This window comes from Papio anubis, chromosome 4 (assembly GCF_008728515.1).
Source record: "Papio anubis isolate 15944 chromosome 4, Panubis1.0, whole genome shotgun sequence".
NCBI lineage: Eukaryota > Metazoa > Chordata > Mammalia > Primates > Cercopithecidae > Papio > Papio anubis.
In genome coordinates, this window is record NC_044979.1 from 93,773,112 (window position 1) to 93,788,006 (window position 14,895).

General features: G+C 37.3%; 1 protein-coding gene across 8 annotated transcripts in view; it reads left to right on the forward strand.

Moving 5' to 3' along the window:
• The first annotated feature begins 5,850 nt into the window (after nucleotides 1-5,850).
• STK31 (serine/threonine kinase 31) overlaps nucleotides 5,851-14,895 on the forward strand; it is a 141,435-nt gene continuing 132,390 nt past the window's right edge. For 3 of the 8 annotated variants that reach the window (XM_031665323.1, XM_009203224.4, XM_003896194.2), the window contains exons 1-4: nucleotides 7,414-7,580; nucleotides 9,340-9,386; nucleotides 9,476-9,528; nucleotides 14,699-14,797. In XM_031665323.1, coding sequence (XP_031521183.1) covers nucleotides 7,531-7,580; nucleotides 9,340-9,386; nucleotides 9,476-9,528; nucleotides 14,699-14,797 — 249 coding nt within the window. In that variant the 5' untranslated portion in view covers nucleotides 7,414-7,530. Of the gene's footprint in view, nucleotides 7,581-9,339; nucleotides 9,387-9,475; nucleotides 9,529-14,698; nucleotides 14,798-14,895 lie in introns of all 8 variants that reach the window. The other 5 variants (XM_031665322.1, XM_009203228.4, XM_009203223.4 and 2 more) reach the window with 3 other exon arrangements.

The window sequence follows — 14,895 nt, forward strand, 5'->3', positions numbered from 1 at the left end:
TACGTACTGGGCACATCTTGTGTGCCACTGCAAATCCTCTTGGCCCCATTTCTTACTCCATTACTGCTGTGGAACACTTTCCAGCAGACTTCTGATAGCAGAAGCCATTTGATGGCACCTTGTCTTGGGCCCATGTCACGGCTCTCTTGCTTCCTTCTGCAGGGATCTTCTGACACTGTGGCTTGGGATGTCCACTGGAACCCCACTGTATCATACATATGCAGCCCAAAGATGTTGGGGAGCTAGTGACTTTGGGGCCACTCTTGACTAATGGGAGGTGGAAGCCCGATAGATAAGTGCTCTCCCTTCCCTCTGCTGGGAAGACAGTTCTGCAATGCATTTCATAAACTTCCTCAGAAAATCCTATCACGTTGAGCTCCAGTCACCCATAGCAGTGGCCAACTCAATAATAATACATCCCTATGTTATCTTTCTCTTTTTTCCTTTTCCACTCTTCTACCCCTCCCTCTGGTTCCCTCAGATCACTTCCCAAATAAATTACTTGTATAACAACACTTACAGGTATAAGAACATTTGTCTTAGGCTTTGCTTTTGGGCAAGGGATAAACTCAAGCTAAGATGGTAAGTACCAGGAATGGCCTTTGACAGCAAAGACTCAGGATAGTATCCTGTGACTGGATCAGTTACTTCAGTGGATTTGGATGAAGTGCACGTGAGAGGGGAAGTGCTAGGTTATGCAGTAGCTGTGCCATTACAATGAAATGGGACTAGTGGAAATTATAAAGATTAAGTATTCACTTGCAACTTTGAAATGCTTTAGGAGCTTTGAAAAAGAAAATGACACAGGCTCACGATAGCCATTTAACTCAAGGAATGCTGTGAAAGCCAGAGCCCCTCTATAGCACTCTCACGAAACTCATCTGCAGATGCAGAGCATCTAATAGTAAAGGTGGGGCCCAAATCTAATAGTAAAGGTGGCAAGGCTGCAAAGGAGACAGAATGCACAGCCTTGCTAGTCCCCAGCCAAGTCAGTGCTGACACAAAAAGAATGGAACCCTAAATCACAGGATGGGGACATTTGTGTTGGTGAGCTGAGAATCTTGAATCCTCAGGTTTCCATGAACTCTGAGCTGGCACAAGCTGTGTCCTCCAATTTTCTAGTGGAGAATAGCCTGCCCTTACCTTGAGATTCTGTAAAGGCTTTATCTGAGGCAGTTGCATCACAAAGTAACACTTATCCTCCTCAAGATCCACCCTTGTTACCGCTCATTGACTCCAAAGTAATAACTAGGATCAGGTGTTAGCAAACCCTAAGTTGGGGAATATAGTCCTTCCTCTAGGAGGATAGGTTTCACTCTGAATCAACTGCAGATTCTGGATAAAATATATTGGGAAGAACCCAGGAAACATGTCTGAGAGTAGATCTTGAGGATATTGAATCAAGGGGTGGGGTGGAGGTGGAATATAAGGCTTGATAGGAGAGAGTAACATGGGGGCACTCACTCATGATGCATGATTTAATTCCCTGGCAAGAATTTTTGGAGTTGCTCCTAACACAATGCAAGGATGGCATATAGAAGATATGACAGGCATGCTAGCAGTTATCTGACATAGTATTGAGGATGCAGTCAGAAAGCTCAGGGATGTATTTGTTGTTTGAAACTGGAGAAGCTATCACCTGAGTTTTCCCTGGGAGGGCCCAGATGATATTCATAACTAAGGCAAAAAAATATATAATGGTAGTCAGGTACAGTGGATCACATCTGTAATCCCAGCACTTTGGGAGGCTGAGGTGGGAGGATTGCTTGAGCCCAAGAGTTCAAGACCAGCCTGGGCAACATAGTGAGAACTCGTCTATATACCCACACACATACTAGGTGGGCATGGTGGTGCATGCCTGTAGTCCTAGCTTTTTGGGAGGCTGAGGTGGGAGGATGCTTGAGCCAGGAGGTCGAGGCTGCAGTGATCCTTGATCATGCCATACACTACCCTGGATGACACAGTGAGATCCTGTCTCAAACAACAACAAAAAGAAATGTAATGGTGAAGAGTATACTGGAAACTTTGAAAAGCTTGGCAATGGTTGATTGACCTGTACAGGCTAGAACTGATGATGGAAGATGCTGTCATGACTATGGGCTCTGTGGTATCAATGTATATAGATGATGGGATGCCAGAATTTTGAAGGCCAAGTTGTGGAACTTAACTGTCAGAGGCCCAATTGACATAATTAACTTAATAGGCACATAGGCATGAATCTGTGAACAAGGTAAAGTTCATGATGTTCCAAGGGGCAAGACAGAAGGACAGCTGATTAGGATGTTATTTTACTTATATAACTGACTCCTCTCACCCCTCAAAAAAGAAAATTGAGAATTGGCAAGGAGAAGGCTGACGTCAATCTTTGTAATGAAAAACCATAGTTCCCCATCCAGTTTCCAGATCTAAAGCTCATTATTGAAGGGAAGGCCCAGATCCCCTTGAGGAAGGATCATCAAGTATATTTGGTAAATATCCCCCTAATCCTTTCTCCAAGGGGCAGTCACGTACCATCATTTACCAGGGTAACTGTGCAACGGATAAAAAGGAATAGTCAGATTTGTTTTTTTAACCAAGGACTGTTGGATACAGTGCCTGACCTGACATGGATCCCAGCAGACCCAAAAGACCATTGTGGTTCACTGGTTAGAGTAGGGAATCTCAGTGACAAATGGAGTCCTGGCCAAAGTTGATCTCACAGAAGGTAAAATGGGTCTGGTCCCACTCTATTTCTACTCTCCCTAAATATACATAATTGAGCTAGATATACTTTGTAGCTGACAGAACCCCTGGACCTACACTGATGGCTCTTGCTTCTTGCCCCAGGGCTTCTTAGATGCTGTAGGACAGAGTTAATGACCTAGATGCTTCCCTTGACCAATGGGTCATGTCGACATAAAGTCAGTAAGGATATGGAATACTTGAACAACAGTATTAACCAACTTCACCTAATTGACATTTATAGAACACACTAACCAATAACAGCAGAAAACACATTCTTTTTTTTTTTTTTTTTAGTGCAAATGGAACATTTACTAAGATTGACCATATTTTAGGCCATAAAACAAGGCTCAATATTCTTAAGATAATTCGGATCTTAAAGTATATCCCCTGACCACAGTGGAATTAAATTATAAATCTATAACAAAGATATCTGGAAAAATCTCAAATGTTTGAAAATTATATAACACGTGTAAATGATCCATGGGCCAAAGAAAAAAAGTCAAAATGGGAATAAAAGCACTTTTAACTGAAAGGCAGTGAACACACAACATCGTAATATTTGCGGGATGCAGCTAAAGCAGTATGTGAAGGAAAATTTATAGTACCAAAATGCCTTCATCAGTAATGAAGAAAAATCTCAAATCAGCTCTTACCTTAAGGAACTAGAAAAATAAGAGAAAATGAAACTAAAATAGATAGAAAAGGGAAAATAAGACCAGAGTATAAACTGAAATAGAAAACAAAAGCAAGAGAGAAAATCAAGAAAACCAATAAAATTTATAAATCTCTAGCCTGACTAATATGAGAGAGCACACAAATTATCCATGTTAGGAATGAAAGTGGTGACATCACTATAGATTCTACAGATATTAAAAGGATACTAAGGGAATACTATAAATAACTATGCCAATTATTTTGACAACTCAGATGAAATGGACAAATTCCTTAAAAAAACACTGTGTTGTAAGTCTCCTTTGTGGGATGTTTAAGGATCATTCCAGTGCGGCCATGGAAATTCCAGAGAGGCATATAAAAATAAAGGCGTTATTATACTCATTTGTCCTAGAAAAGAGAGGCATGACATGCCACATGGGGGCTACATATAAGGTTTGAACGCCAAGGGAGCATGCTTGAGCTTAGAGAGAGTGAGGACCCATGGCCAAGTGCCTTTACTGGGGGTCATAGCAGAGTACACAAGAAAACATGTGAAGGCATTTTATTGGGGCTTTTTGAAAGTCATTAGGTCACAGTCAGGAGGTGGCAGGAACTAGCCTATCACCCTGGTACACCTGGTCATTTGGGCAGGGTGGTTATAGCCTATTTGTGGGGATATTGAGGCACCAGGAAAATATAAAGTTAAAAAAATTACAATGTAGACAAAACTATCAAGCTCATTAGATACTAAATGGGTAACATGATTAGCCCTATATCTATTAAAGAAATTGAATTTGTAGTTAAAAACCTTACCACAAAGAAAATTCTAGATGGCTAGAAAGTGCACTAAAGGAAATGATGCCTAGATGGCTAGATGGCCACACAGTGAATTTTACCAAGTCTTAAAGGAACAAAGAATATCAATTCTATAAGATCTTTCCAGAAACTGAAGTTGGGAATTCTTTGCAACTTATTCTATATGGCCAGCATCACTCTGATATCAAAACCAGACAAAGTCATTATGAGAAGAGAAAATTTCAGACCAATATTCCTCTTGAACATAGATGCAAAAATTCTTAACAATTTTAGCAAATCTAATATGAGAATATATAAAAAGGATAATACATCATGACCAAGTGAATTTTATCCCAGAAATGCAAGGTTGGTATAACATTTGAAAATTAATTGATGTAATTCATCATATTAACAAACTAAAAAAGAACCACATGATCATATCAATAGATATGAAAATAAGTATTTGACAAAATTCAACACACATTCATGATAAAAATTTTCAGCAAACTCAGGATAGAAAGTAACTTCCTTAATCTATTAAAGGGTATCTATTATAAACCCACAGCAAACATCATACTTAATGGTGAGAGGGAAATGCCTTCCTCTTAAGAATAGGAACATGGCAAGGGTGTCTGCTCTCAGCACTTATTTTCAGCATTACACTGGAGGATCTAGCCACTGCAATAAGGCAAGATATAAATAAATAAAAGACTTCCAGATTGTAAAGGAGAAAGTAAAAACAGCCTTTATTTGCATAAGACATGATCATCTATGTAGATAATTCTGTTAAATTTATTTTAAAAACTATCACTAGAAATAGGCTAGGCTCAGTGCCTAATACCGGAACTTTGGGAGACTGAGGCAGGAGGATTGCTTAAGCCCGGGAACTTAAGGCTGCAATGACCTGTGATATCACCACAGGTCTCTCACCTGGATGACAGAGCGAGACCATGTCTTACACACACACACACACACCCCCACAGAAAAACTATCACAGAAATAATACACAATATACTAAAGTTATATTTCTATATACTAGCAACAAAACAAACAGAAGTTGAAATTAAGAAAATAATACAATTTACAACAGCATGAAAAATGAAATTCTTAGGGTTAAATCAGACAAAAGTCAAACTTTTATAATGAAAAGCACAAAACATCACTCAGAGAGATAAAATAAGACCCAAATAAATATACTGCGTTCATGGATCAGAAGACTCAATATAGCTAAGATGTCCATTCTTCTCAAATTGGTATATACATTCAATGTAATCCCAATCAAAATCACAGCATGCTCTGTGTGTGTGTAGATAATGACAAATTAGTTCTACCATCGCATGAAACTACAAACCTAAAACAACTTTGAAAAAGAATAATATTGGAAGGCTTACAGTACATGTCTTCGAGAGTTATTATAAAACTACGGTATTTAAGACAGTGTGGTATTAGTCTAAAGAAAGCAAATAGATCAGTGTAACAGAACAGAGAATCCAGAAATAGACTTGCACATGTATGGTTAATTGATCTCTGACGATGGTGCAAAGACAAGTCAATAGACAAATGACAGTGTTTTCAACAAATGATGCTGGAAAAATTAGATATCCATATGCAATAAAATAAAATTTGATCATTTCATATGTTATAAAAATAAACTCAAAAAGGACTACATATCAAAATGTAAAGCTTGAACATGTAAAATTTCTAGAAGAAAATATATAAGAAAACTTTTGTGAACCAGGCTAGTCAGAGATTCCTTATGTACAACACAAAAACATGACCCATAAGACAGAACTGATAAATTAGACTTTATTGAAATGAAAAACTTTTGTTCTTTGAAATACCCTTTTTAGAAAACAAAAAGACAGCTGTAGACTGGGAGAAAATATTTTCAAACGTGAAGGAGTTGTATCCATAGTATATAAAGAACTGTCAAAACTCAATAATAAATTCAGTTAGGAAACAGGAAAAAACTTGAACAGACACCTCATTTAGGAAGATCTGGATGGAAAATAAACATAAGAAAAGTTTCTCAACATCTTTAGTTAGTAGAGAAATAAATGCAAATTAAAACACAAGAAGATATCACTTTAAACATTTACATATAAATGTTTAAACTTAAAAACACAGACCATATCAAATGATGGTGAGGACACAGAGCAACAAGAACTCTGAAACCCCGCTGGTGGGAATATAAAATAGTACAACACTGTAAAACAATACGGCAGTTTTTAAAGCACATACACAATTCTATGACTTGGCCATTCCACTCCTAGGCACTAACCCATAAGAAAACATATGTCCATACAAAGACTTGTACACAATAGCAGCTTTATTTGAAACAATTCAAAACTGGAAGCAGTCCAAATACCTGTTAAAAGGTAAATAAATTGTGTTATCTTCATGCAACGGAATAGTAACAGCAATAAAACCCAACAAACTCTTGATACATAGGACAAAATTTATCAATCAAAATAATTATGCTATTGGAAAGAAGCTAGATTAAATGTTCATACTGTATGATTCTAGTATCGTAAAATTCTAGAAAACGCAAACTAATGTATGGTGACAGAAAGCAGAACGGGAGCTGGGAGGAGTCAGGTATTATAATCAAGCATGAGGAAACTTTGAGGTGATAGAAAAGTTTATCTTAATTGTGGGGGTGATTTCAACAGTGTATACATATGTTCACCCTTAACAAATTATGCACTTTTTTGATATCTGCAGTTTATTGTACTTTACACTTCAAGCTGTTAAAAATTAACCAGATATAATTTTCAATTGTGTAAGGCTTGCCACAAAGCATAATATCTGCAAAGAAGCAGACAGCTAATTTTTTCCTCTTAAGATTGTGGAAAAAGTTGTAACGCTAGAGAGAGCTGTGGAATCTAGGGATGAATTGACCAACGCTTGTAAAGCTACTAATCTGAAAAACACATTTTCAGTTACCAAAGTTATTTTCTCTTTCCCATCGTGTAAATAGAATGTCGGGGTTCTTCTAATTTGGGTGTTTCTAAAATTTTAATCCACGTGAACAGATTAGGATAGGCCACGAAATCCTACGTCACCTCTAACGTCACTGCTTGAAGCCTCGTGAAAGGAACTGGCCATGGACCCCACCCCAGCCTATAAATCACCAGGGCGCAGCCTCAGTGCGTGGGGTCGGCAGCCGCCAGCGCCAGGCCGCTCCGCGCACGCTTCTAACTAGGCGGTAGGCCGTGGCTGCCACGTGACTCCCGCTAGCACCGGATGATGGCGCAGCGCTGTGCACGCAGGCGCAGTGTGGGGCCTTTGCGGCCAAAGCTCGCGCGGTAAGCTTCTGCACGTGTGCTACGGCGGGCGGAGGGCCGAGAGCCCAGTATGTGGGGCCAGGGTCACTTTTCTAGAGCTTCTGCAACGGAAAGTGTGAGGTCAGTAGTAGTTTTTGTGGTACGTGCAGTGGTGGCCGCTTCAAGGACTGTTTTCGTCGCCTCTTGCGTTTTAGGTCTCCTATCCTGGGGACGAGGCCCATTTCAGGGTTTTCTGTCACCTTCGAGCCGCCCGCCACCCCAGAGGAGTGTCAGATGCCCCAGTTTTTGAGTGCGTGCAGGCAGGCGAAACTGGCTTGAAAAAACCTTGGGCCTGAGTAAGTTCCATGAAGACGAGGTCACGCAGCCTGCACACTCTCTTCCCCTTCTGGAAAATTCTTTGCCATTTGTTTCAAAATCCCTTGTAAAATAAGTGTCAGGGAGCTACGTGTACCCATCTCTTCCAAATTTTCATCACGAAGTGGAGATTTGGGTGTACCATTTGGTGATCTCTGTTTGCAGAAAGTGTACGGCATCAGTTCCTTCATAATCAGGGCAAGTCATTTTAAAGTAGGATTTAAAAACTATTGTAGAAGTAGCTTCTTGGAGTGTGTGGAGAGATTTCCAAAGTAATTTTAACTTTTACTGAATTTAAGCCTTAATGCCTTCCATGGGAATATATAGTCTCCCTAAAAGTGTTTACAGCTTTTCGGTCAGTTGAATTTAAAAACTGCTTTTTGACCAGTAGAAAAGAACCCTTGTTTTGGAGACGTTTTCATGCCACTTACGAAACATTTTTTTAAAAAATTAAGTTGTAACAAAAGTAATCCATTTTAAAAATTTTACCTTTCTGTGGTGAAGAGTTAATGTTTCCCTTTTCATAATGAGAGAGCATTTGAAACTTCAGTGTAGTGGTGTTCCTAGACAACTCTTAAAGCTCTTAAAAAATTGCGGTGGCTTAGGCCTGTAATCCCAGCACTTTGGGAGGCCGAGGTGGGCAAATCACAAGGTCAGGAGTTCGAGACCAGCCTGGCCAACATGGTGAAACCCTGTCTCTACTAAAAATACAAAAATTAGCCGGGCGTGGTGGCATGCGCCAGTATTCTCAGCTACTTGGGAGGGTGAGGCAGGAGAATTGCTTGAACCCGGGAAGTGGAGGTTGCAGTGAGCCGAGATCGTGCTACTGCTCTCCAGCCTGAGCGACAGAGCAAGACTTCGTTTGGGGTAAAAAAAAAAAATCAAAAATCTGTATTTTAATTTTTCTTCAACACTTGTAAATGGAAAGTGCAATGTTTTATTATATTACAGATAAAATTATATAGTAGTGTACATTTATTTTGGAATATTTTTGCATGTGATAAAGTATAATATGTAATGAAAATTGTTTTTGAAGTAATAGGCAAAATTCTATGTATTTTGCAGTCTTTCATCCCATGGAATCTTCAAAAATAGTAACCACCATGCCTTTTACATAAACTAGACTAACAGTTTAAAGCATTTGTTCTATTATTCTTTGTTTACGTTGTGGAAGTCCTTTTTATGGGAGGATATTTTCTAAAAAAGAATATGTACATTGTTTCAAAGTGTTGATTTATGTAAGTGATCAAAATGTATATGAGTTGTTCAGTATAAATTTGTAAAACTTTGGCTAAAGAGATAATTTTAAGGATAGAGATTAAATATGATAAAATTGCATATACTACAAAATACTCAAAAGAGTTATTGAAGGAAATATTGAGTTCATTTTTAATATAGAGTTTGAATTTTGATGCTGCATTTAGGATAAAACATTTGTAAGAATTGAACATGATGTAGTTTAGTCTTCATTCATTATTAATGGATGGATTATTATAATCTAATTTAAGGTATTGAATTGTTCTAGTTTTTCAGGAATTGTCCAAATGGATGAAGATACACATTACGATAAAGGTACTGACACTAAAAATTATTTTGGGGTGTTAACAGCTAGATGGTACTGATTAATTTCTAATTTTCTTTGTATTGTGATTTGATTTTAGTGGAAGATGTGGTTGGAAGTCACATAGAAGATGCAGTAACGTTTTGGGCCCAGGTAAATAACAAACTGGTTGATATCCCCCCTCATCTCCCCCCAATCCAGTTCCTCCTCAACAAAAACAAAATAAAATCCAGGAATAAATATATTTATTATTCTCATTGCCTAATATTTATTGAATTATTTATCACCAGGCATTATTAGAAGACAAATGTCGACAGCTGTGACATTACTTGACACATGAATATTATGCGCATAATGCACCAAGTTTAAAAAAAGAAAATTGGCAAGATTGTGATTTCAGAATTCCACTCAATTGTAGGCTGCTTTTGCTGGAGTCTGAGAGCCTGTTGTATTTGTGAAGTTATAGCCCCATCTAGGGGTCTTTTATAAGATTGTTTCTTGAAGGAGGATAAGTTTTTAAAATCTTGGTCTTTTTTTCTAATGGCTTAAATTTGAGATATGGTATTTTTCCTCATAAAATTGGAAGCATGAATGAAACATTTCTGATTTTCTGTTGGGAGGCTGTTGGTTAGGTAAGGTTACTCAGTTTTACATACAACGCAAGCACTAAAGGGCTGTGTTCCACAATTTAAGAAGGTGAATTCCTGTAATGCACAGAATGATCTGCTAATTTTTGGCTTTGTAAACTATACATGGTATGGAAGGGAAAGAAATTACATTTCTCTGTACTCCCTACAGCATGGGAACTCCTTTTGGTGGAGGATGAGGTGAACTCATAATGTGGGAAATAGGAGAATATATGAGAAGAAAGTTCTAGAAGAATATGATTAACCCAGAGTTCTTAAATATACAGTCATGCATCACTTAATGACTGGGATACATACAGAGAAACACATCATTAGGCAACTTTTTTGCTGTATGAACATCGTAGAATGTACTTAGAGAAACCTTGATGATATAGCCTATTACATACCTAGGCCGTGTGGTGTACCTGTACCCCATGTTACTGTACTGAATGCTGCAGACAGTTGTATTACAATGGTAAGTCTTTATGTATCTAAATATAAAGATACAGTAAAAATATTTTATAAAAGATTGAAAAATGGTACACCTGTATAGGGCACTTACCGTGAACTGAGCTTGCAGGATTAGAAATTGCTTTGGGTGAGTCATTGAGTGAGTAGTGAGGAATGTGAGGTCCTGGGACATTACCGTATACTACTGTATACTTTATAAATACCATACACTTAGGCTACACTAAATTTATAAAAATATTTTTCTTCAATAAACCTTAGCTTACTGTAACTTTTAATAAACTTTTGACTCATTTGTGATAACATAGCTTAAAACAAACATTGTAGAGCTGTGCAAAAATATTCTTTATGTCCTCATTCTAAAGCTTTTTTTCTCTTTTTAAGAAACTTTTAATTTTTTTACTTTAAAATCTTTTTGGCTAAAAACGAAGACACAAGGTCATCAATATCACTGTCTTTCACCTCCACTTCTTGTCCTTCTAGAAGGTCTTCAGAGTCAGTAACGTGCATGGAGCTGTCATCTTTTGTGATAATAATGCCCTTTTGGAATATCTTCAGAAGGACTTGAGGTGGCTGTACAAGTAACTTTTTTAAATGGGTAGGAGGAGTACACTAAAATAAAATAGTAAAAAAAAATATACACACACACCAATGACATAGTTGTTTATTTTCATTACCACGTATTATGTACTATACATAATTGTATGTGCTGTGCTTTTGTAAGACTGGGGCACAGTAGGTTTACACCAGCATCACCACAAATATGTGAGTAATGCGTTGTTCTATGATGTTACGATGGCTAGGACTACACTAGGCAATAGGAATTTTTCAGCTTCATTATAATCTTATGGGACTACTGCAGTGTATGTGGTTCATTCTTGACTACAGTGTCACTATGTGGGGCATGGCTGCATGTAATAAAACATTGCGGAAGGGTGATGTTATAGAAAACTTGGGGCAAATTCGTGTGTCTGCTTATGCACATGTATTTGGCAAATTTGTTTCTGCTTATGCATATTGTCTAAAGGTTGCTCACACGTTGCTGGTTCCATGCCCATTGTCTCTGTATTAGTGACAGCTGCATCACTCTCAACAGTGTCCCAGGTTGGATGATAAATTATATTTAAGCTTATTTTATAGAAACATCATTTATCAGTGTAAAAAGATTTTCTAGACTAGTGCTGTCTAGTAGAAATATATGAGCCACGAAAGTAATTTTAAAACATTTTTGGCAGCCACATTGAAGAAACTAAAAATAGCAGGTGATATTTTAATAAATACATTTTATTTAACTCAATATATCCAAAATATTGTTTCAAAATATAATTAGCATGGAAATGTAAACAGGATAGTTTATATTTCCTTTTTAATATTGTCTTTGAAATCCAGTGTGTGTATTAGACTTAGAGCATATCTACTTAGACTAGCCACATTTTAAGTGGGTATTGGCTGTTGTATTCAGTAGTGCAGCTCTAGACTTTGATTTCAGTTTACTTTGTTTGTGAAGATGTTGATTGAATTTGGAGCAAATTCAAGAGTCAGCAAATTTTTTTTCTGTAAAGGATCAGATGATGAGTAGTTTATCATTTTTAGCCCATACAGTTTCTTTTGCCGCTATTCAACTCTGCCAACATAGTGCATAGCAGCCATAGACAAAATGTGAATGAGTGTGTGTAGCTGTGATGCAGTGAACTTTATTTACTAAAACAGGTGGCTGTAATTTGCCAACCTCTGAGTTAAACCATGAAGTTGAGGCGCTTGCAGAAGAACATTTAAAACAGGAAACATGCACATGAAAAGAGTAAACATTAAAACTACTGACGGTGTGTAAATGAATGCAGTGGTTATTTCAGGAAGCAAATTGGCAAATTTGGTTGGGGTTAGGGTGGGATGTAGACATAGAGAAGACTAGAGATTTGGAAATATGGGTAGGCAGATTAGGATGAAAATCTGCTCACATATGTTCTCCATTTTTTGCCCTGTGGGCTTCTGCCTTATAAACCACTTATAAGCAAACACTTCAGATTGGATGGGTGGCAGCTGATGGAATCTGAAGTATTTGACTCCACCTGTTTCTTTGAAAGAAAGAGCTTCTGGTCAGGCATGGTGGCTCAGGCCTGTAATCTCAACACTCTGGGAGACCTATGTGAGAGGATCACCGGAGCCCAGGAGTTTGAGACCAACCTTGGCAACATAGTGAGACCTTGTCGCTCCAAAAAAAAAAAAAAAAAAAAAAAAAAAATTAGCCAGGCATGGTGCATGCCTGTGTTCCCAGCTGTGTGGGAGGCTGAGGGTGGTAGGATTGCTTGGGCCCAGGAGATTGAGACTGCAGTGAGCTGAGATTGTGCCAAACAAACAAAAAAAGAGCTCCTATTTGTTTTAGTCTGCATAGTGAAAAAAATATATGGAATATTTTGATTCTAGGGGTTTGTTCCCAAAGGTTGCCTCTGTTGTTTCTCAGGGTTGGTTTAAATTCAGTTCCTCTTCTATGCTGAGACTTTGATATTCATCATGATGTTCTTTGAACTGCTCTTTCAGAGTTTTTTTTTTCAGTCATCACGGATAGTCATGTTCTTTCTAGCATTATTGAATATTTCGTTGGTATATTTCTTTAGAACACATATATATATTTAACATTTTATTTTGAAGAAACTTTGACTTACAGGAATGTTGCAAAATTAGTACAGAGGCTACACCCAGCTTCCGTTAATGCTAATGTGTTATATAACCACAGTACAATGATCAAAAGCAGGAAATTAACATTAGTACAATGCTGTTAACTAAACTATAGCCCTTATTTAAATTTTAGCAGTTTTTTGTATTTTTGTGTTTCAGGATCCAATGTGGAATCCCGAATTGTATTTAGTTGTATATCCTTGGTTTCCTTTAACCTCTGAATGTTCCTCAATTTTTCCTTGTATTTCAAGACTTTTGACACTTTTGATGAATATTAGTTATTTTGTAGAGTATCCTTTAATTTGGGTTTGTTTGATGATTTCTTATAAATAGATTAGCAAGAGTTCCACAGAAGTGATATTGTAGTCCTCTCAGTACATCATTATTGGGGTTTCATGATGTGATATACCTTCTTATTGATGATAACCTTGATTCACTTGGGTAGGGTGGCAATTTCCAGGTTTTTTCACTGTAAAGTTACTCTTTTTTCTTTTGTAATTAATAAATGTTTTAGGAGACTTATTGAGGCTGTCTAATCCAGTTTCTCTTCAACTTTTCACCCACGAATTTTACTGTTTATTGCTGTAGTGCTTGCCTAATGATGATTTTCTATTCCCCTCATTCCTTCCACATTTGTTAATTGGAATTCTTCTATAAGGAAGAGCTGTCTTTTCTCTGCCATTTATTTATTCAATTATTTATAATAATATAAACTCATGGATATTTATTCCATGGGTTGTAATCCTATGCTATCATTATTTATTTTGTTGTTTAAATTATTCAGCCTTGGCCATCGGGACAAAGTTCACCAAAGAACACAAATTGGTACTTGTCCTTAAAGATGTCCTATTCTTTTTTTGAGCACTTTTTTGTTTTTGTTTTTTTGAGACAGGGTCTCTGTCACCAAGGCTGGAGTGCAGTGGTGTGATCATGGCTCACTGCAGTCTCGAACTTCTGGGCTCAAGCAATCCTCCCACCTCATCTTCCTGTGTGGTTGGGACTATAGGTGCATACTACCATGCCCGGTTAATTTTTTGTATTTTTTTTTTTTTTGTAGAAACAGGGTTTCACCATGTTGCCAAGCTGGTCTCAAACTCCCTGGCTCAAAAATGATCCTCCCACCTCGGCCCTCCAAAGTGCTGGGATTACAGGTGTGAGCCATCACAACCAGTTTTTTAAAAATTATTTATTTATTTATTTTTTATTTTTAGCGTTGTTTTACTTTCTGACACCATCAAATATTCCAGGATCATCTTTTATTTCCCAGTTTGAGCTCTGCAATCAAATAGATCTTTAAGGAATCCTTTCCATATGATTTAATTATATTTGGTATCTTGTTTGAATTCTACCTAATTTGAACTCATTGGGAAGTAAACTTTTTATATGGCCTAGTCTCATTTCTTATAAATAACTCATTTAAATTATGAAAAAATACAGACATAAGAACTTGATTTAATTTCTAATGGCCTAAAATCTTTTATCATGCTTAGAACCCTCAAGTGTGTAACACTATAATATAGTATTTTACTGTATCTTATATCTGATCTTTCTAGAGTATCAATAGAAATAAGGATATCATGAAGATTGGTTGCTCACTGTCTGAAGTTTGTCCCCAGGCCAGTTCAGTTTTGGGGAATCTTGACCCAAAGAAGGTGAGCCATATTCTTGAATATAATTATTTCATTCCTCCTGTCAGCTTTCCTATGTGTTAGATATTTAGTTTTTGGAATTTTTGGTATATTTGAAATGA